Source organism: Bos indicus, chromosome 20, assembly GCF_029378745.1.
Source record: "Bos indicus isolate NIAB-ARS_2022 breed Sahiwal x Tharparkar chromosome 20, NIAB-ARS_B.indTharparkar_mat_pri_1.0, whole genome shotgun sequence".
NCBI classification, from domain to species: domain Eukaryota; kingdom Metazoa; phylum Chordata; class Mammalia; order Artiodactyla; family Bovidae; genus Bos; species Bos indicus.
In genome coordinates this window covers 56,737,206-56,761,963 of record NC_091779.1, presented here as the reverse complement: position 1 = coordinate 56,761,963, position 24,758 = coordinate 56,737,206, and the positions used below count along the sequence as shown (strand labels likewise).

General features: G+C 38.3%; 1 protein-coding gene across 1 annotated transcript in view; it reads right to left on the bottom strand.

Annotated features, from left to right (window-relative positions):
* The window catches only part of MARCHF11 (membrane associated ring-CH-type finger 11), a 117,851-nt gene that overhangs the window by 92,086 nt on the left and 1,007 nt on the right, over positions 1-24,758 (bottom strand). The window contains exon 2 of the mRNA XM_019982705.2: positions 23,688-23,843. Coding sequence (XP_019838264.2) covers positions 23,688-23,843 — 156 coding nt within the window. The remainder of the gene's footprint in view (positions 1-23,687; positions 23,844-24,758) is intronic.

Genomic DNA, 24,758 nt, shown 5'->3' with positions numbered 1-24,758 from the left:
ATTGCAAGAAGAAGCCCAGGAAGCAGGCATACCTTGGTAACTTAAGCTATGACAAGGTTAATTAAGACCTTGACCACTGTGCTAGAAAGCAAGAATATGACTCAGTAGGCAACCTGTAGTTGCTGAAAAAGCTCTTAAGAAGGGATACAGATGCTCAGAGTTATGTTTAGGATGTAGAAAAGGTGGAGTTCTAAGTATTTTAACAAAGATGGCACACAAAATTAAAGCGGTATTCTTTACATTTCAAGATATTTGCATTCAATACAGTATCAATTGATATATGTACATATTGATGGAAACTGGTTATGGCAGAGACAGTTAATTGCTACTCAATACCTATTCATCCCTTTTGTTAAAGAACTCCCCAGATTAGTCAGGTCACAGAATAAAGACTTTACTTAACTTGCCCTTTAGCTGGATAAAGTCATAAGACTAAATTACGGACCATGGGACATAGTCTGAAGCACTGTGCACCACTTCTGGGAAGCGGCCTCAAGACATTTCCACACATCTCTTGAGAAAGATTCTTTCCCTTCTTTTTCCCTTCATCATGGAAAGTAGGTGTAATGTCTGGAGCTGAAGCAGCCAACATTGGCAAGGAGACCATGAGATGAGGGTCTCATATATCAGGACAATACGAGGAAGAACTTGGGCTCTGACACATGGAGTACTTGCACAGGACCAGAGCACCTTACCTGACATTTTTATGAAAGAGAGAAAGAAATTCTTATCTTTTCTGAGCTCTGGGTATTTTGGATATTCACCACTGGCATCTAAACCAAATCCTATCTGACACGGTTGAGAAAGTGATGCAAGAGGCTTTTTGTAGTCACACATCCAGCAAATCTGTTAACTTCACCTTAGGAACTCAAGAATTCTGTAAGCGGTGAGGCAAGCCATACTGGACAATCCAATCAGACCTGAGAAACTGCATCCAATAACTGAAGAAAACACATTCTTTTCAAGCACACATTACGTAGCTGCAGAAATTACCCATACCGTTGGCCAAAATTGAAGTCTCAGCAAATGTTGAAACACTGAATTCTTATCAAGTATGTTTTCTAATCACAAGGCTATTCAATTAAAAATCAGTAACACAAAGATAATCCTTATACATTTAAAAACTAACTGCATGATGACTTGTTAATGTCTATAACCCAATAGATTCTAAGTTATATAAGAGAAACTGATGGACCAAGCTGGTCAAGAAAAGGGCAAAATCTGTAAAGACATGAACATAAATTTTTAAAATAAACTTGGTCTCAATCAAAAACAAACCAAGGGCATGAGCATGTAATCTGCACACACAGAGAAATGCCAATGGTCAGTAAACACAAAAAGCAGTGCTCCAGTTCACTGATTATTAAGGAAATGCAATTTCAAATAACAAAGTATCGTTTTTATAAAACATTAATAATTTAGTTTACTAACTATCAATAATTGATGATTGCCAGTGTTGGTGAAGATATGGAAAATGCTCACCTACACTGCTGATGGAGCGTCATATTAAGACAGTGGAGATGGTGGTCAACTGGGAAGTGACTTTGTCTTTCCAAAGTGTACGGTACATACCCTAAACCCCAACATTTCCATGTCTGCCTCCACCCTACTGTTATGTTCCCAACATGTATGTAGAGTTATCTGCAGCACTTTTATAACAGTGAAAAATTATAACCTAAGTGTCTTTTAACAGAAAAACTGTTAATTAACTGTTAGATTCAGTCTGAAGAATATAATTAATGTATTAATTAAAAAAATAATAGTCATGTGTAATACATACTATCAAGTAAAAGAAACTAAAGAATAAAGCATGAAGTGAGGAAAAAATACTATAATTGCACAAACATATATGTATATACATGTAAATGCATTCTTCAAAAAGGACTTGAAGTATACAGACCAATGTTTTAATTTTAACAGTGATTACTTGGATTAGGGTGGGGCCTTGAGGGTCAATAAAGAGAGATTATTCATTTTTTACTGGTCTCTATATTACCTCAATTATTACAATTATAACATGCTTTTTGACAATATTATGTTTTCCTGAGTTATCTGTGTAAAAACAGTTCAGTAAATTATTAAATTTATCCCAAATCTCAGAGTGACATGTTGTTGCTGTAGTTGTTCAGTCACTAAATTGTGTCTGAAACTCTGTGACCCCGTGCACTGTAGCCCGCCAGGCTCCTCTGTCCATGGGGTTCTCCAGGCAAGAATACCGGAGTGGGTTGCCATTTCCTTCTCCAGGGGGTCTTCCTGGACCAGGGACCAACCCTGTGTCTCCCACATTACCAGCAGGTTCTTCACCATTGAGCCACTATATGTGGTGACTCATAAACTAGCATTCAGTCTCCTTAACTGATTGGAAAGGGTTTTTCCATTTTCCCCAACTGATTTAAATTCACTGAACTCCAGAGAGTTTGGCTGATCCTGTAAATGTGGACAAACTTAAACTGAAGCACCTCCACGTAAGATACATTTTTCCAGATGTTCATTCTTACAGTATTTTTGAGAATTAAATGAGGCAATGCCTCTTAAGCACCTAAGATCTCAATAAACAACAGCTATGATTATTATCAGTAAGAATCTCCATAGGCGTCTTGTAGTGCGACACAAACTTTACAATAAACACGCTTATTTTCCGAGCTCTTCAAAGGCTCTGCCGCAGAGAAAGCGTGTCCAAAGGGAGATGCTCAAACGTACGCTAATCCTCCTATAGCAGATAGCTCTCAACCATACTTTAGAAATATTTTCAGTCCTGGAAATGACATATTGGGATTTGCTTAAAGTAAACGCTTGTCTAATCTACATCACTTTGCACTGCTGCTCACTGTGCAATCAAGTTCATTTTAATCCATAAATATCTCTAAGTAGATAAAGCAATATAATTTTGTACTGAGTTCTGAGTGGATTTATTAGATACTTAAAAGATAGTAATTGTATAATTTAATCATTGTAAGGTCACTTTGCTGGCACTGTCTAGTTCTGACCAGATATCTAAAAGAAATTCCATCACTGGATTCTGATACCATATGAGAAATGAGCTTCTCTTTACTTCTAATGTGCTGGCCAAATTCTGACTCACAGTTGATAAGGAGTTCTGTGCTTTCTTTACATATCGCAGAACTGTCATCTATATATAATTAGCACCTTATTTGAAGTTAGGGCCTTGTCTTCAAACTATAAACTAAAACTGCCTTCAACCATGGCCATTATTCTCGTAGTTCTTTATGGAAATACTAGTCTTATATCTATGTGAAGCTGCTGGGAAATGGTTAAACGAATAAGTTTTCACACAGAACGAGTAATGCATATACACGATTAATATAAGAACTCCTCTCCTTACTCTTAATGAAACGTTATGCTTTTCATTGAAAATTGTCCCAATTTGCTATTAACTCTCCATTGCAATAACACCTTAAAAATGAATATACTTTCATTTTGCTATAAGATTTAACCACTGAAAGCATGTTATCACCCTTGCAAAATAATTTTAATTTATTCTGTGTTTATTTCATTTAGCACCTATGGTTTGCTACTCAGAGAGAAAAGGGCATTTACCAAGCAATGTAAGCCATTTTTCTCACCGTATGAAAATCTGATGAGGAACATTTTTCCAGCTGTCGAAACTAAAACTTATACACGACCAAGATACTCAACTGTAAATTTATCATGCTAATTTATGCAATTATTATCATGTTCAGCTTTTTAAAATCTTGTCTGGTCTCAAAATACTTTTCAATTTTTGATAAGGCAAAAGAACTAAATGTGCATCTTTATGGAAGAGACAGTGTATTTCTTTTAAATGTTTATCTGTTCACTTAAAATCCCCCTCACATTATCCCTATTTAAAATATATTTAATGACCCAGAGGGATGGTATGGGGAGGGAGGAGGGAGGAGGGTTCAGGATGGGTTCTTAAAAATTTAAGATAATAAAAATAATAAAAAAAAATAATAAAAATAAAAATTTCTTCCCCCCCAAAAAAAAAAATATATATATTTAATGAATGTTATGCCTACATAATTGTCTCTCAGAAGCTTTCTACAAGCCCCCTGCCCCAGCTATGAGGCTGGACACCACAGTGCTGAAATCATTTTCCCCAACAGAGCGTAACATTCCTTCCGCCTTTACCATGCTTTCTGGTACTTCTTGATAATTGAGTTACTCAGCCAAGAAGGCAGGGACAGTATCACAAACTGAGCTCTTTGACCTATTGATAGTTACGTATTATTCATTTTCAATAACTAACAGGTCCTACTATACAGCACAGGGAACTCTGCTCAATGCTAATGTGGCAGCCTGGTTGGGAGGGGAGTATGGGATAGAATGAATATTTGTGTATGTGTGGCTATAGTCACTCTACCGAAAACCTGAAACTATCACAACATTGTTAACTATACTCCAATGTAAAACATAAAGTTTAAAAACATCTGAGTTCTCTAACCACAGGCAATTTTGTATAATCACATTACCAAGACTACTTAGAAAATAAACCACAAGTTTAACACACACGCACACACACAAAATAACTAATAGGTCTTAGTTTCTGAGCATGGAACCAAGACTACCTATGGCCTCATTGACTTGGAAAGGATATTAACACCCTTCAAGACAAGTAAGTTTGTCTAATACCCCTATTAATATTCTTGGAAACCTTTCTATCTCTAAAATAAAATTATGTTCCCCACTTGTAAAAAGAAAACTCTACTTATCATTCCTTTTACTTCTGCTATTTCTTTTTATTTACTCTAGTTATTTTGAGGGTACTCAAACCAGACAGAAACACTGTCTCTCCACCATCCCTCCCCACAGTGATAAACCTCAGGAGGTGGCTGGGGCCTCAATAGTAACTGCTTAATTAAGGTTCCTCTGGTTATTAACTAAGAACTTAAGCCTCCTGGAAAAATTTTCTCCCTCAAGCAAGATGGCTCACCATTAGTAAAACAATCATCAGTAGTTAAAAACCTCATTTTCACATATAGTTCATAAGTTTTACATCATGAAAATTGCTTCTCATCTAATTCTCTGTTTAAAAATGTTGCCTGCAGCAAAATAAAAGGGCCTCTTTGAAAAATCTGAAGCTGAACAAAAGAAGCTGAAATGTGATCAGTTTCTCTTTCAAGTAATAAAACCGCCCCAATATTTGATCAATAGTTTCTCTTAAGAATTGATGCTTTAGAATTGTGGTGCTGGAAAAGACTCTTGAGAGTCCCTTGGACTGCAAGGAAATCAAACCAGTCAATCCTAAAGGAAATCAACCCTGAATATTCATTGGAAGGACTGATGCTGAAGCTGAAGCTCCAGTTGTTTGGCCACCTGATGCAAAGAACTGACTTATGGAAAAGACCCTGATGCTGGGGAAAATTGAGGACAAGAGGAGAAGCGTGAGGCAGAGGATGAGATGAGGCAGCATCACTGACTCAATGGACATGAGTTTGAATAAACTCTGGGAGATGGTCAAGGACAAGGAAAATTGACTTGCTGCAGTTCACGAGGTTGCAAAGAGTTGGACACGACTTAGTGACTGAATAACAACAGGGGCAGTTTCTCTTAAATACATTAATCCAAATACTAAGGATATTTTTATCTTTTTTCCAAAATATATAAAATACTTGATCATCAATATATTGCAAATATTTTGACAAAGATTCTCATTTCAGTTCAATTGCTCAGTCATGCTTAACCCATGGACTGCAGCACACCAGGCTTCCCTGTCCATCACCAACTCCCACAGCTTGCTCAAACTCATGTCCATCAAGTTGGTGATGCCATCCAACCATCTCATTCTCTGCCATCCCCTTCTCCTGCCTTCAATCTTTCCCAGCATCAGGGTCTTTTCCAATGAGTCAGTTCTTCATATCAGGTGGCCAAAATATTGGAGCTTCAGCTTCAGCATCAGCCCTTACAATGAATATTCAGGATTGATTACCTTTAGGATAGACTGGTTTGACCTCCTTGCTGTCCAAGGGACTCAAGAGTCTTCTCCAACACCACAGTTCAAAAGCATCAATTCTTCAGCACTTAGCTTTCTTTATGGTCCAGCTCTCACATCCATACATGACTACAAGGAAAACCACAGCTTTGACAGGGATGCAAGATGTCATAATCGTCTTCTATGTAAACTTGTTGCACCTAGATATTCAGTGGGGAATCACATGTGAATGCGCTTCCTAAAATAACTTTAAATGGATTTAACATTCTTCTTGAGCTCACATGATTTATATTCTTAAACTATTTAAGACATAGTTATTCCAAAGTCTCTCAATGGACTAAAATTTAATCCTCCATATTTGCAAAGTGGAATAAAGAAAACAAGTTTGATTTAATCAAAATCTAATCAAATGGGGGGAGCACCTTTTCTGAAACAAATTAGGTAAACAAAAACAGATGTCAAAGCCTTTTACACAAATGGAACCTGGGCCAAATTTATTTTCAAACAAGATGTGAAATATAGTGCACTGGGACGACCCAGAGGGATGGCATGGGGAGGGAGGAGGGAGGAGGGTTCAGGATGGGGAACACATGTATACCTGTGGTGGATTCATTTTGATATTTGGCAAAACTAATACAATTATGTAAAGTTTAAAAATAAAATTAAATTTAAAAAAAAGATAGTAAAAAATTTTAAAAAATGAAAAAAAAAAAGAAATATCTCTAACCTAGTGAAATTCTGGGTACCATGGGTCAAATTTTGAGACCATGACTGTAGTTATCAGGAAACACTAGAGGGCGGAGTTGCATGGTGAAGTTTTTCTGACATCTCACTGATGAAGGGGATACCAGTCATCAGATGCTTGCCCTTTATACAAACTCTCAGGATACTGAGTTATCTTGAAAGGCTTTAGATTTTTAACAGAAGATCTAAACTAGTTCACTACAGTCAAACACAGGACACCCAGACTGGAGTTCCATGGAGAGTATTTGCTGTAAGGACATCTATCTTCCTTCCTGCACATGTTTATAACATGTCACTCCCTGTGAAGTAACCATCACTTTTCTCCTGAATAAAAGATTGTCAATAACCCACTTATGCTCCTGCCTTCGAAACCCAGGGATTTTAAGTTACAGATGACATTTCCTGTCAAATCTGAGGAACTGATTATCCCATTTTGGTGAGCTAAGTACCATAAGCTGAGACAAAATGTCTCCATATGATTAAAAGTTTTCTGAGGAGGAAGAAAAAGTGTTCAACCTTCAGAGCTCCTTTGTGCTCATTCTCTCTCAATGGCTGAGATTCAAAAAAGATGGGTACCCTGCATTCCACTGCACTGACAAATGGAAGCCATTTATGTCAAGTGGATTTTGGAAACCCAAATATCAATTTCTGCAGTTCCAGGAGCAACATAAAAAGCCACTTCTCCACTTTCAGCCCCTGCAAGACTTTCAGAGTGGCCATGTACATGTACATTACAAGTCATGTACATGCCATGTCAAAAGCTCCTAATTACAGTACATTGAAAATTACAGCCTCACACATTCATTCTCCAGTTAATCAAGTTTCTTGGATGGCATTCCATGAGATGATGGAGCTTCCCTTCAAAATAATCCATCTCAGAAAATGTGTGTTTCTCAACAGAAAAAAAAAAAATGTGTTTCTCCTAGAAGAGTGTTTTATTATCACTATATTTATAAAATACATTGTACTTATAAAAATCAGTGTTAAAAAGAATTATAATCCAAACAGGCTGAATTTCTCATGTTTCTCATATATGATAGTTTGTATTTAAGATCCTAATCCCTTGATAATTCTATAGATTGAACAGTGAATGTGGCAACATAAATGATTTAAATAATTCAAGAAGTACAAATTGAGCATCTGTGATTCTTAAAATCCAAAATACACTTTTCACTATTCTTTTTCTCTTAATATATATATGACTGTGTAGCCTTTTTCCTTGCTTTTAAAACCAATGTCTGAACATTCACCATAATATCCAAGATATACAACAGGTCAAGGAAATAGGGCCACTACCAAGTATTTCCCTGGTGGCTCAGATGGTAAAGCCTCTGCCTACAATGCGGGAGACCCGGGTTCGATCCCTGGGTAGGGAACATCTCCTGGAGAGGGAAATGGCAACCCACTCCAGTACTCTTGCCTGGAGAATCCCATGGATGGAGGAGCCTGGCGGGCTACAGGCCATGGGGTCGCAAAGAGTCGGACACAACTGAGTGACTTAACTTTCACTTTCAACTTTCACCAAGGTTTTTAATATATGTATGTAAACTTGAAAACTATAGGCTGTAAAATATTGACCTCGTCGGTCTACTCATGGAAAACTAAAGCCCAGAATGGAATGTACTTTACTAGGAAAACTAACCATGGTAAACATCACTGCCATGCTTTCATGTCTGACTCTTTGCAACCCTTTGGACTGTAGCCTGCCAGGTTCCTCTGTCCCTGGGATTCTCCTGGCAAGAATACCAGAGTGGATTGCCACTTCCTACTCCAGGGGATCTTCTCAAACCAGGGATCTTCCTAGCCCAGGGATTGAACCCATGGCTCCTGTGTCTCCTTCATTGCACGGGGATTTTTTACCCACTGAGCTATTGGGGAAGCCCCTAAACATTCATGAATATATCCTACTTCGTATCTCTAGAAAGCCACATATGGAAAATTTCTGTCAATCAATGTCAAATCTCATACATGGGTAGACTTTTCTAACCATTTCATCTAAAATTTTAACCACCTCTCTCAGCTTTTCATACCCCTCTTTTTGGCCAAAGTTTTTCCCTTAGCACTTACAATGAATTAATTTACTAATTTTTTTTACTTGGAATTTTTATTTGTTTACTATCCGTCTCCCTCTCTGGAGTATATGCCCTCTGAGGGCAGGAATTTTATTTCTTTTGCTTACTCTTCTGTTTATCTCCAACCCTTAGAACAGTGCCTGGCCTAGTAAGTAATTAATAAATATTTGTTGGATTAAATGGATGAATGTAAATGAATAAACAACAAATCCAAAACCTAGCAGAATTTTATGTGTTCAAACTCTTGTTCTAACAGAAGTATTAAAACAGTTACACCCCAAGAACTTTGAAAATGTTACCTGATTTAACTTTCCAACAACACTAAGGAATGAATACATACGGTATCACTGTGGGTCACACAACTTAGTGTGTAGCTGAGCTAAAATTTAGACCCTGGTCTGCATGTTGCTAAAGTCTATGTTTTGTCCATTATATCACACTGACCTACATATAATCTCAGCTCCTCTAGAAGATGTATAACAAGTGTATAAAAAGATCTAAAATTACAAAGGTTAATTGTGTCAAAATGCTCATACTCAGGGGGCTTTGGAGACTTAGAAGAAATAGTTAAGTATTTATGAATGGCTAGAAGAATATCCTATTTATTAGAAAAGCCTAGGGTTCCACAAATTCTCAATTACTCACATCAAGCCTCAGGTGATATAGTTCCTTTCAAGCAATGCTAACAACACACAATGGAGTATTACTCAGCCATTAAAAAGAATATATTTGAATCAGTTCTAATGAGATGGATGAAACTGGAACCTATTATACAGAGTGAAGTAAGCCAGAAAAAAAAAAACCACCAATACAGTATACTAATGCATATATATGGAATTTAGAAAGATGGTAACAATAACCCTGTGTACGAGACAGCAAAAGAGACACTGATGTATCGATCAGTCTTATGGACTCTGTGGGAGAGGGAGAGGGTGGGGAGATTTGGGAGAATGGCATTGAAACATGTATAATATCATGTATGAAACAAGTCGCCAGTCCAGGTTCGATGCACGATACTGGATGCTTGGGGCTGGTGCACTGGGACGACCCAGAGGGAGGGAATGGGGAGGGAGGAGGGAGGAGGGTTCAGGATGGGGAACACAGGTATACCTGTGGCGGATTCATTTCAATATTTGGCAAAACTAATACAATATTGTAAAGTTTAAAAATAAAATAAAATTAAAAAAAAAAAAACATTTGTTGATTTTCGTTAGACACTATTACAGGAATAACTACATACAGGTCCAAACGCTTTTACCCAATAATCCAATGATGTGTTGTCTGCAAGAGACACGATTTAGATTCAAGAAACAAATAGGTTGAAAATAAAAAGAATGAAGATAAATCATACAGACATATCCAAAAGACAGCTGGGATAACTATACTAGTATCTTACAGATAAAATTGTTACTAGGGACCAAGAACATTTTGTCATTAAAAAAAAAAAAGTCAGTCCATCAAGACGTAACACTTATGAATGTATCTGCACTTAATAACAGAGCCCCAAAATACATAAAGAAAAAACTGGGAGAATTGAAGAGAGAAATAGACAATTTAACAATAACATTTGGAGACTTCAATACCTCACTTTTAACTAGACAGAAGGCCAACAAGGAAATAAACTAACGACACCAAACAGACCTTTATAGAATACATCACTCAACAAGAGCAGAATATATACTCTTCTTAAGAGCACAGGGAATACTCTCCAGAATAGACCATATGTTAGAGCAAAATCCCTTACCCAAAACACTTCAGACCATATGTGTTTCAGAATTTCAAATTGTCCATATTTTTAAAGTATGTTGCATTTTTATTGTATTATATAAGATCCTTCATGCTCAGCAGGGTCTAGGTCAATATCCTGTAATCGATCACAATATTTCTACAGCAAAATATATGAAAACTGACACTGCCTTAGAAAAAGACTATAAACAGCTTCAACTCAGTTCAGGTGTTTTGTCATGAAATAAATTACAAAAAAAAATTGTTAACTCTTGCTTCTACTTTCAAAGCATTTTGGATACACTTCTCTTCATCTCTGCTGCCATCATCTGAATAGGAACCCCTGTTACCTCCTTCCTATCCATCAGGGAGCATTCTAGCAGCATCCCTCCTCTCAGCCCAGGTTCCTTCCAATCCAGGCGTTACAAAGCAACCGAAGGTATTTGTTACTTTTATTATTTTACTCCTCTGCCTGAAACTCTACAATGATGTCCCATGGCTCTTAGAATGAAACACAAATCTATCACAGTGTGCTGCGCGGTAAGGTGCATCCCTACCTCCCCAACATCTCCTACTCTTCCTCACTCATGGATCTCCTTTTATTCCATCCAATACAACAAGCTCTTCATTATTTCGAGTCTTTAAGCTAGCTGCTCCTCCTTTCAGGGTGATTAGCATCAATCTTTAGGTCTAAGCTCGACTATCATCACCTCAGAAAGACTTTCCTTACTTACCCCTTCTATCTGGATACACTTAGTGTTTCCCATACCTTTAAAAAAAAAAAGACTTTTAGAGTGGCTTTAGATGTACATAAAAGTTGCAAAGATAGCACAAAGAGTTCCCATATACGCCACACACAGTTTCTCCTACGGTCAGCACCTAACATCACTAAGGTACGTTTGTCACAATTTAGTATATCAACCCTGGTACATTACTATTGACTAAGCTCCACATTTTACTAAGCTTTACTAAGCTTCTCTAGTAGCTTAGTTGGTAAAGAATCTGCCTGCAGTGCAGGAGACCTGGGTTTGATCCCTGGGTTGGGAAGATCCCTGAAAAAGGAAATGGCAACCCACTCCAGTATTTTTGCCTGGAGAATTCCATGGAAAGAGGAGCCTGGCAGGCTACAGTCCATGGGTTGCAAGAGTCAGACATGACTTAGAAACTACACCACCAGCACACTTCACTAGGATTTCACTAGTTCTTCTCTAATGTCCTTTTTCTATTTCCAGAATTCCATCCTGGACACATTACATTTTGTTACTGCATCTCCTGGCGGCTTCCCTGGTAGCTCAGATGGTAAAGAATCCGCCTGCAATACGAGAGACCTGGGTGTGATCCCTGGGTTGGGAAGGTCCCCTAGAGGAGGGCATGGCAATCCACTCCAGTATTCTTGCCTGGAGAACCCCATGGACAGAGGGGCATGCACGCCACATAGCCTTAGCTTTCTCGGCTTGTGACAGCTTCTTGGACTTTTCTTGTTTTTTCTTCACAGTGTTGAAGAGCACTGGCCAGGTATTTTGTAGGCTGTGCCCCAGTTTGGTTTGGTCTGCTGTTTTTCTCATGGTTCAATGAGGGTTATGGATTTTAGAAGGAAGACTACAAAGGTAAGGAAGGTAGTCTCATCACATCATATCAAGGGCACATATTAGCAACATGGCTTATCACTGATAATGTTAAACTTGGCCACAAGGCTTAGGCAGCATTTGCCAGACTTCTCTACTGTTAAGTTAATTCCTCTCCCCTCATTCTGTCCTGGAACCAGTCTACTCTTCGAAAAAAGCCACTAAGTACAAAGGGCCAAGGGGAGCCGGGCTCCACCTCCTGGAGAGGACAGTATATAAATATATAATTTAGAATTCATCTGTGGGAGATTTGTCTCTTTTCCTCCATTTGCTTATTCATGCAGTCATTTATTTATAATAAATGCATACATGGAAGTTCATATTACAGTTTACACTATAATCCAATACTACATTATTTACTTTATTGCTCAAATTGTTCCAAATTTAGCCACTGGGGTTGGCTCTTCCAGGTTGGCTCTTGTGTCCTTTTGCTGAGTCCCATCATTGTGTTTTTTTGAGCATTTTCTTTTCTGGAACAACATATTCCAGCCTCATAGAATAACATCTTGTATAAGACTGGTTCCTTTTATTGGAGGATGATATTGGACACCAAGATCTGGTGCTAGATAAACTGTAACCGGGGTTTTACTATTAGGCCTTCTCAGGAGACAGAGAGAAGAAATGGGTTTGTGTATACTAACCCATGCACAAGCACATATCTATAAATATTTCCATATGTAACCATTTGTACCTATATTAAGCAAAACATGAGTTTACACTGTTTCCAACTCTAACCCAGTATCACATGGTTCACTGCATTTTTTAAATCATTTTTTAATCATTTTTTTAATCATCCAGATTTTTCCTACTGAAATTATTAACTTAATCTAAAATTACCTAGTTTGCTTACTTATTGTTTATTGTTTGTCCTTCATCATCAAGAATTTAAATTTAGAAGCAGAGGCCTGTTTCAACAAATTCCATAGCTCTAGAACCAAGAACAGTGCCTGCAACGTGGGAGTGGTTAATATACTAATGAGTGAAAAAATAGTCAATAAAAATCATCAATTAATTCATAGTAGAAAAAAAGATGAAATATTTTGAGGCTAACCCTAGACATGAGTAAGATCATCTTCTAAATGAAAAATAAACAGATATTTATCCAACTCTATGCCCTGTTATATCAATAATCACTGTGCATTCACCATCACTAGGAGTTGAAAGTTTCCCCAAAAGCATTTCAAGGAATGCTTGAGAATTTCCCCCTAAAGTCTACTATAGTGGAGCTTAATTATGCCCAAAATGAAAGTAACACATTTCTATCTCAGATTTCCTTCTATGCAACGTATACTACTTCAGTCTTAGTAAGGTGTAGGTCAGACAGAAGAGGCAGACAGGAGGTAAGGACATTCCTCACCCATCCTTATGCTTCACCAAACTGCTCAAGGAGGTCTTTTCCCCCAAATCTAGGGACCACGTGTCACTCAAAGCTACCTGACAAATTTTGGTACAATTAGTTCTAATTTTGTTGACTTAGCATTTTTCTTCTTTCTACTATTTCTCAAACTATTGAAAAGCCTTGTCTAGCTCTGAAAATGTCTTTCATAGAAGCTTTTGTAGTATGAAAGGTAAAAGGAAGACAGTTTGAGAGGGGACTGAAAGGGATTCTACATTCAAGATTTTCTTTCCACTTCCAGGTTTGCCCTAAGGCATGCCTGTTGACTCTAGAGAACACATCGTGGACAAGGGCTGTCACCCTGTTCACTGGGTCTTTTCTCTCTGAAGAACTGGAGGCTGCCCTGGAAACCTCCCATCTAGTTATCTTCAGTACAAAGAGAAGGATAAGATGTTGTCATGAAAAGGAAGAAAAAGATGGAAGGAGGATAAGAGAAATATTTACAGAATGCTCAGTATATGCCTGGACAATCCTGTGCTCTTTATTATTACTCTACTCTTAAGATTACAACTAATTTTACCAAAATTTGGTAAAGTTTTTAATTTCTTTGTGCTCAGTTGCTCAGTCATGTCTGATTCTTTGCAGCCCCATGGACTGTAGCCCTCCAGGCTCCTCTGTTCATGGAATTCTCCAGCAAGAAAACTGGAGTGGGTTGCCACTTCCTACTCCAGGGGATCTTCCCAACCCATGGACTGAACTTGAGTCTCTTGCATCTCTTGCATTGGCAGGTGGATTCTTTACCATTAGTACTGCCTGGGAAGCCCTTGATTTTATTTTCTTTTAAAAACTGATAGTGAGGACACTTACATACATACTTACATTAAAATCTGCAAATGTAACACAGAAAAGAAGTTAACACTGGTGTGGGAAGAAAAGAGAAGTATTTCCTGTGGCTTCTGGAATATTCTGTCACAGGAATATAAATAAAATCCACTAATATTTGTGAGAGATATTACCCTTCTTAAAGACTTTTTTTTAAAACAGGCTGAACAAACCAAGGCAAGCCTGTATACATTTCTTGAAATAGTTCCTTGTTTATCTGAACTATTTTGTACCCTGGAGTTATGACATGTAAGTGTCAGGGCACAACTGCAGGTCCATATATAACAAAGGAGTGCCCAGAGGGTTCCTGAAATAAGAGCTGGATGCTCCATTCATACCAGGAGGGCCCCTGTGCCTAGATTAAGCCTTGGCCACTTGCACATAATTAGCATACCAAAATGAGAAAGAAAGCTGAAAAACGTATCAGGGCAACGGAACCCTGTTACCATGTAAAGGACACATGCATTGCCCAGGTGTCATTATTCAAAATCAACTTTGTTGAAGAGATGAAAACGGGGGGGAAAACAGGGTTTTAGACAGTCGCTTTCAGAGCATAGATACCTAAAAGGAGGGACTGAATAGGAAATATCTCCCCAATAAGTTCTCATTGACTTTACACAGCAACGTTTTTGTCACGTCTTCCCACAGGACTGCTTCCAGACCACCTCTACTTATGTGGGACTTCATTTGGCTAAATCATAAGAACAGTTGTTGAATTATAAGTTATGGGCACAGGGAAGACGCTGTTAAATATCCAAGGATACAGAAAGTACAAGCCAGGGTGCAGTTTTTCCAGGCCGTGTCCTCAGTGTCCGCTATCCATTTACTTGTAATTGTAGGTGATTATCTTGTCCATTCCCCGCTGCTCTGAAGGGTTGGAAGCACTGTAGCTTCACCCTCAGAGTCATCCCATCCTACTCTTAGAATGTCCAAAAATAGAAGGAAGCTGCGTTTCCTTTGTTCCAGTCCCTTCAGCAAACATCATCACATCACGGCAAAGCCACACGCCAAGACAAAGCAGGAAATGAGTAAGGGAGACATGGTCTGTTCCCTTGCCGCATCGCCCTGTGTTGGGGCATTGTACTCAGCAGTGGAAAATCATTTTTGAAGTTATGTTACAACTGTACAACTGCTCATTAAAAAAAAAAAAAATCCATCACCTAGTTTTCAGCCAGGTGGCAGATTTCACACCAAGAAAACTACCCAGCAGACATTCTTAGCAGTTCATTTATACCCGCGATCATACAGTAAAATTTCCAACAAATTATTCAATTTCTCTGAACAAAATGCTAGATGAAATCCTTCAACCAGTGACAACCTCAAGAAACCAAGTGTGTCACACATGGGTAATTTCACATTCACAGAGTCTTTTTCATGACATTTTAGTTTTTGAAAAGAGCAGATCTGTCTCACTGGAAACCTTTTTTTTTTTTTTATTCTAGGTTTTTAAAAATAGACCCTACTTTTAAGATTTTTTATTTCCTGTGGTCTGAAGAACCAAACATATTTTCCCACACAGATTCAGAATAGGAGTATGAGGTCAATTTAAGAAGGAGTTGAAAATTGACTGTAGGTGGCTAATGGGTAAGCAGTAAATGCAACTTAATTTCCTTAAATCACATTCTCACCACAGAAATATGAACATGACCCCCATGATCTTCTCTATTTTTCTAAAACACTTGCTCAAGTGTTCATTCACTCATGCCTACTACAAATATTCACCGAATGCCCACAAAGTGACCAAGAAAGTGACTGCCAAGCTACACTCATCTGTGTTACCTCATTTTTTTTTTATAAAATCTGTCCCACAGATTTTTAGGGACAGATTCTTCTTCTACAAGCAGCTGAGTGGAGAGGCCAAGAGACCAAAGAAGAGAAAGGTGTCAAAAGGAAGATATACTTGAAAAAAGCTAGAATGAATGTAGAAAAGCAGACACGTGTGGGAAAGAAAGTTCTGGAGAGTGTCATCCATCAGGACCACATCATCCCTGGTCCTCTCTCCATAAAGGATAAAAGCAAGCACCAGTCCACGATACCCTGAAGGGTCTCCATCTTTTTTTTTACTACCGTCTTGGAACCATCTGGCTTTGAAACAGATTGTAAAATTATTGTACACACAGCCCATACAGTAACTAAGATGGCTATAGTAGTAGATGCAGTATAATTTACATGTTTTATTCACTAGAGGATTATTAATCTGTTCTAGTGCAGATATAACTGTTCAGTGTTTAACTGCAGTAAAATGCAGATCTAAGTGCTTTGAGAATTAGTAAGCAAATGAAACAAAAATCACTTCAAAGGCCAGGGAGATGCCTCATGATGTGTTCTTTGTGTATTTTGATATTTTTAATTACCTATTACATACATCAGTACATGTATTTAAATTTTAACATTTCAGCACTGTTTCTCAGATATTCAGGCATGGTAATGAAAAGCTTCCCCTCGACGTGTCATTTGCTGTGAAACCTACAGAGATGCTAACAAGAGCAACAGAGAAACAGTAAAAGTGGTGTCTTCACGACTTCAGCCATGTTGAATGTATGCAGACATTCTTCATCCATTAAATGCAAATGCCTTGAGTATTTCAACAGACAGCAACGCCGAAGTTCATGCTCCGATGTTTTCCTAATACATTTCCAAAATCACAGTCAATTTTCAATGATAGTTTGTCAGCTTCTCCTACTGCATCAGCTACACCATGAGAACAACTTAAATCACCTCTGAAGGAGGAAATACCCCTTTCACGACAGAGCCCTATTTAGCAAAATAATGATCACGGGGCCCTCAAGAAGTTCATGAAAGGTCTATAAACGCTTTGCACGTAGTCCAGAAGCTGTACCTTAGAACAGTAGCCAACGTGAAGCTGCCTCGTGTCAACTTCATCTCTAATTCAAAACTATCACAATGAATCCCATCAGGAAAAGAACATGGATAAAAATGAAAAATACTCTCAGTCCAAGGAGTCGCTCCAATCAGTCTCACTGCTGGAAGAAGACTTGTCGCTGACAGCCCATTATAAGAGCTTCAGGGAGAAGCAGCAGGGGCAGAATAACAAAAATGTTATTGGCTGGTAAAGATGGCTGGGGCCCTGTTATCTGTAAAGGCAGGCGGCCCACGTGGCAGTCTCCGACCTACCGCGCAAGCCCTCTGCCAGACGTTGGTGCCCCGAGTAACAGAGGAGGAAGGAAAGCTGATGGATACCAGATTCATGGTGACTGATGCCGGACCACCTGCCTGTGCCCTCTGTGACTGCCCCCACCCCAGGATCTCAGGAGTATCTTCGACCTCCTGCTTATCACACACACCCCAAACTCAAGGCCCTTTCCAGAGCATAAACACGCAATGCCACTCAGTGACACTGGAGGGTACTGCCCTGTGCTTGACCACGAAAAGCATCTCTCCAATTACAAGCAGACTCCAATAAAGACTCATGGGGAGGGACAGCTGGAGAGTAAATATGCACCCACGGGCTGAGATCATTTTATATCTCACTACATCTGATTTTTTTTATTTATGATTCCTTCTTTATTTATAATAACCAATCTGGTCAGAAACCTAGGTGGGCTCTGCTAGAAAAAGCAGAGAGTAAACATGCAGGCATAAAGAATGATATGGAAAGAAGAGTCAATAACTTTATTTTGGTGACAAGAGACTGAAGGAAACAACAGGAACTGTTGGTGGGAGCAAGCGAAGGTCCCCATCTCTTAGCCGACTGAACAAGTAAATGTCATCAGAGTCGACATTAAAATGGCACCTATTACTTGCTGGCACTATTCTAAGCATTTTACAGGCATATACATATTTAATCCTCAAAAAATGTATAAAATAGGTGCCATTATTATCTTTTAAAGATGAGTTAACTGAGGCACAAATAGTTAACCAACTCAGCCAAGGTAACATAGCTACTGCCTTCCATTAACATTTTATTTTTCTATCTTTAGGCATTATAGTCCATGTTTTATAGCATGTCTCAAGTTTGCCATACAACTCTGCATCTAGTAAATGTTCTCTCTTCAAACATCTCTAGTTCTTGAAAAAGTACTGAAAGCATTCATAAAGCTAAATATACTTGCTTAATTAATTTAAAATATCACCAACATCTCAAAATAAATTTGATCTTATATGTTCTTAGATTGCACTAATTTTATACCACAGTACGAGATTCAAAACAGAATTAGCTTTTACTCTTAAAATTATCATTAATGCATCATCTTGAATATGGTAATCAATAAAAGAGATTCTGCAAGGAGGTAGTAGGAACGTAAATGCATGTTAATTACTTCTAATGTCTTAATTAGCTCCTACTGCTAATGATACAGTAATTAAGATTTAAATATATTCTACAGGCTACATCAGATTTCTGTTGGGTCATGTTGATGAGCATCACTAAAAGCTCACAAAATGGGGAGGTTTACACCCAAATTCTCAAAGAATTCTAATCTCAATGAGAAAAACAAGTAGAACTAAGGTTTGAGAAAAACAAGTAGAACTAAGGTTTTAGACTCACTGCAACATGTTTCCTGCATACACATGTGCTTCCTGGTTAGCTGCTCCTTTCCTTCTCTGTCCCCACATCTCTCTGGGCACCAAGAGGAGCATCATGGCAACAGTCACTTCTGAAAGTGCTTCAGTGGATACATCGAGCACTGCCGATAGAATCCAACTCCCATCCATTTTTAAACTTTCTTTATTTCTCATCCCTGAAAGGGGAGTTATGGTGGTACACGTTGACCGATCTGGACCTGATGAGGACCAAATGCAAACACCAGTGTAGGTAGATGGTACCATTTTAGAAGCTATCTCACACAGGGAATTAAAGATGTCCACTCTTTTTAAAGAAGGGCAGGCTCCAGAGATGAAGTCTATTTTTCCTTCTCTTGAATCTGGTTGGTCCTCTGATTTGCTTCAATCAAGGGAATGCAGCAGACATAAAACGATGTCACTTCCAAAGCTGGGTCATAACAGACCTGTAACTTTTATGCTCCTGGAATCCAATCATCACACCCAAATGACACACAGAAAGGAGTGAAGCACCAGCTGACACCCCCAACTGAGCTTCCAACCAACAACCAGCACAAGTCAATTCAGTTCGGTTCAGTCACGCAGTCCTGTCCGACTCTTTGTGACCCCACGGACTGCAGCATGCCAGGCCTCCTTGTCCATCACCAACTCCCGGAGTTTACTCAAACTCATGTCCATTGAGTCAATCAAGTCAAATAAAGATACCCCTCTTGGATGTTCCCATCCAGTCAAACCTCACGGCTCCAGAATGATGCCATATATCAAGAGGAACCTCCCAACTGATCTCAGTCAACCCACAGACTCTTAAGAGATAATAAATGATGGATGTTGTTTAAACCACTAAGTGTGTGAGGTAGTTTGTTAAACAGCAATAGATGAAGCCTTTCTAGACCATCATCAAGACTCAGGCTGAAACCAGTGCCTGCTTGACTGAGCATAACACAGGATAAGTCGTGATGAACCCAGAAACATCAGGATGGCTATGATGAAGTTGAGAACACTTTCCAACCAGGGCACAGTGGCTAAGGCCATGGACCTCAGAGCCTCAGACTGTTTGAATCTTGGCTTTGTCTTTTACTATATATGAGTGTAGTAAAAGGTACTCAACTATGCTGTACCTCAGTTTCCTTTTATATAAAATAGAGATAATATTATCTAACTCATAAGTTTATTTTGAAGATTAAACATCAGTAATAGTATATGTAAAGCACTTAGAACAGTGCCTGACACAAAGTAAGTGTTCAGTAAATGCTTTCTCTTACTAGTACTACTTAATGTTTTTCCCTTCTACATCCAAGTAACTACGCACTCACAGCTATGGGAGGGCTTACTATTTAAAATGAAGGGGTTCAGAAAGTGCAAGGGAAGGACATGATATGGTTCCTGTTTGATCCTATACCATGAGGAGATGGATCTCTGCCATGTCATAAAAATATGAGTGCGACAAATGCTAAATTTGATTAGCTTCACACCAGAGGAAACCAAAACTCAGAGTAAATTCTCAGTGTGTGGGTCATCAATAACAGATATGTCAGTCAATCATTCAAATTTTATCTGAGGATAATCTGCTCCTAAGTATGGCAATCTATGCTATGGGAACCTTATAACTGAGTTCTGTTCATTAAGAGTACTGAGCTTTATAAGCATATACTCCAGTCCTGGAAAGTTGTGTTTTCAGGCATGATCTGAACTATCATCATCATACTCGTACCAATTTTGTTTCTAAATATTATTTTGTAGTTCACTGGAACAAACAGGTCAGGCCACCAGATCAGTTCAGATCAGATCAGTCGCTCAGTCATGTCTGACTCTTTGCGACCCCATGAATCGCAGCACGCCAGGCCTCCCTGTCCAGCACCAACTCCCAGAGGTCACTCAGACTCACATCCATCAAGTCAGTGATGCCATCCAGCCATCTCATCCTCTGTCATCCCCTTCTCCTCCTGCCCCCAATCCCTCCCAGCATCAGAGTCTTTTCCAATGAGTCAACTCTTCACATGAGGTGGCCAAAGTATTGGAGTTTCAGCTTTAGCATCATTCCTTCCAAAGAAATCCCAGGGCTGATCTCCTTCAGAATGGACTGGTTGGATCTCCTTGCAGTCCAAGGGACTCTCAAGAGTCTTCTCCAACACCACACTTCAGAAGCATCAATTCTTCAGTGCTCAGCCTTCTTCACAGTCCAACTCTCACATCCATACATGACCACAGGAAAAACCATAGCCTTGACTAGCCAGACCTTTGTTGGCAAAGTAATGTCTCTGCTTCTGAATATGCTATCTAGGTTGGTCATAACTTTCCTTCCAAGGAGTAAGCGTCTTTTAATTTCATGGCTGCAGTCACCATCTGTAGTGATTTTGGAACCCAGAAAAATAAAGTCTGACACTGTTTCCACTGTTTCCCCATCTATTTCCCATGAAGTGGTGGGGCCGGATGCCATGATCTTCGTTTTCTGAATGTTGAGCTTTAAGCCAACTTTTTCCTCTCCACTTTCACTTTCATCAGATTATGACAATATTTGCACATATAATAAAATTAATCCTAAATGTATTAATTAGTAATACCAGGTTAGCTTTTGGTTTTTGGTTGTTTTTTGTTCCCCTTGATTTTTCAGTCATATTACATACACACTTTGGGGACTTGTTTTTGTTAAAATAACCATCGATTTTTAAAATGAAGCAAAACTACTGATTTTTTAAATGAAGCAAAACACAGTAATAATCTATACTGCTATAGGTTTAGAATTAGTAAATATCATTTTGCCCCAACTCTCTGTCTCTTCTCTATTTTAAAATTACATCAAGTACCTATTTATATTTACTTTAGAATTAACCACACCAAGCGAATTAATATATAGTGGCATAAGTTGAAGTTTTTTAAATACTTAGCAATCTATATCAGCTCTGGAACATCTGACCATTGCACTTCTCATGGGACTTTTCACTGGAGCCTCAAAGCTCTCCATTCCTCATCTCCACACATTCTATTCATAAAATTATTATAGATTCAATTATACTACTCATATCCTGTTATTTGGGCATGGTTCCCTCTGCTTTTCAAGACAATTATGACAGATCTATAAATTGATACCCAAGTAGGTCAATCAGTTAGTGGTTCTGAGAAAATATGTCAGGTTTGTGCCTATCTTTACCATCGTCGTCATTCATTCACATTAGTTATTCATCTTCTTTCCAAATTATTTACCAGCCTTAGGTCAGCTTGAGAAAATTCATAGTTTTATTTCATGCCAGCTAATCATGCCTTAAATGGTGAGTAACAGAAATGCAAATTAAAAGACACTTACTCCTTGGAAGGAAAGTTATGACCAACCTAGATAGCATATTCATAAGCAGAGACATTACTTTGCCAAGAAAGGTCCATCTAGTCAAGGCTATGGTTTTTCCAGTGGTCATGTATGGATGTGAGAGTTGGACTGTGAAGAAAGCTGAGTGCCAAAGAATTGATGCTTCTGAAGTGTGGTGTTGGAGAAGACACTTGAGAGTCCCTTGGACTGCAAGGAGATCCAACCAGTCCATTCTAAAGGAGATCAGTCCTGGGTGTTCATTGGAAGGACTGATGCTGAAGCTGAAACTCCAATACTTTGGCCACCTCATGTGAAGAGTTGACTCATTGGAAAAGACCCTGATGCTGGGAGGGATTGGGGGCAGGAGGGGAAGGGGATGACAGAGGATGAGATGGCTGGATGGCATCACCGACTCGATGCACGTGAGTTTGGGTAAACTCTGGGAGTTGGTGCTGGACAGGGAGGCCTGGCATGCTGCAATTCATGGGGATGCAAAGAGTCAGACACGACTGAGCAACTGAACTGAACTGAATTCAGCTTCCATATTCCTACTGCCATCACTAACAATTCCATCTATTTTATATTGCTCAATGCAAACTAAATTTGGTAATTTAAAGTGAAACAGGGAACATGGGACTTTATTACTTTCTCACCCTCTTAACTTTCAGTTCCTCTTCCTTTTCCTTCCATTATGTCCTTCATTTTTATGTTTTGAACCTACTCTTTTATATCGGCTAAACTTCAATCCCATGTCACTATAAGATCTTATCAATTACACACTATTCTGCTTTAGTCTAAGATGTCTTTCTTAGTATTATTTTACATCTCACAAGTCTATTCCAAGAACCTGAATCTGTTCTACCATAAAAAAAAAAAAAAAGCTTATCTCTCCAGGAATTTTTGTCTGGTTATGAGCATTATGTGATCATGTGATTATACACTAAAAGTTCTAAGAATATCTAAAATTTCAGTAATATTATTGAGAGCAAATATTGGGAATACTTCTGCATCCACTGTGTAGTTGAACAGAGCAATGAATGAAAGTAGCCAAAATAAAACTGTGGAAAAATACTCATGAAAAAACAAGGCTGGTTAAGTGAAAAAATGGCTCAGATTAGAAATAATGGGTTCCACCAAAGTTTCCAGATTAGTAAAGTTTTGCTTTACTTGCATCTATCTCCTGTAAATGGAGCCCATTTAGAGTTTCAATGCTTAAATTTACAAAATACTACTAAAATAATTTGTGTAACATTTCTAATTAATAAAATTGAATTAACTGGAGTATTTTTTTACCAACTTGCCCATTTATAAACTAGGATGAGTATAATTTCATCCATAAACAACCAATTAATAAAGTAAGCCATTTGAATAAAAATGGCTTTGGAGTTTCTCAGATAAAAATGTCACAGACTTCTCAAAGAACATCTCTACAAATTCTAAATCTTGGTTTTAGTGTGATTTGCATAGAATATGTTAAGTAGCATATGCAGATATCCTCATGCTTAGTAGCAAAATGACTTCGAGGGAAGGAAATGTCACAACAGTTTACCTGGCAGGGTTGCTTCATTTTAATGGCTGTGACATGGTATCTGTAACAGCAGAGTTCGCAGGTCCAGGAACCCCTCTCACTGATCCATTTTAGCAAGCACAGCTGATGTGTATACCGAACGGACCCATCACATCGGCAGGGGTTCAACAGCTCCCCCTGAAAAGAAAACAACTCAGCATGAATCTTTATGTTTGTGTTTCTGTTTTAAAAACCCAACACTTGCTTTCTTTTCTTGCAAAGCCATTTACTCAGAAGGATACAAGCATCAAACACTATCGTAGAAAATGAAATTAAATTTTTATATCTCTGGTGGGAATGAAACTAAAGTCTTAAAACTATTTCAAAGATATTACTTAGAGTCATGACATAAATGTTCTACCAACATACAAAATGTCTGCAAGATATAGCTCTCAATACCCTTGGGGGAAAGCTGTACTATTAAATCTCTTTAATAACTTTTAAGTGGATGGTCAGATGCATTTCCTCTGCAGTTATTCTTAATCATTGCTAAAGAAGAAATGCATGCCATCCCAGAAAGCAGCTTGCAATAGCATTATGCTTTTTTTTTTCTAAATGTAGCATCATAAATATTGACTTAGGGCACTATATTCCTGAAAGCCTACATGTTCTTATGCAATTTCCTTACTTATAAAAATACTAAACCTAATGTTTTCTGAGACCACACATTTCATAAGAGAGACGTATATCCTGTTTCCCCAGCGATTACTTGCTTATAAGTTTGCATGCACTTCTAACGGAGTTAATAATTTTAGAATTGTGTTTCTAATCAAGTACATTGTTAGCTAAATAGGCTTTCTTTCAGAAGATCAAAGTCCATTTTTATTTGTCCTATTAAAAACTCTAACATGCCTTTCACATCAGTGAGACTGAGTCACCAAAATTTGCAATAAGGAAAGACTCTGCCCTTTTTGGTTTTGAAATGACTCACTCCCTGTTTGTGCTCTAAGGCTATCTGCCTCACGACACACTTGTAGATAAAGGAATATAGGTTGGTTTCTATGTATAAACCAAATCCATTTAGTAATTCACAAAAGAGATACTTATAGCATT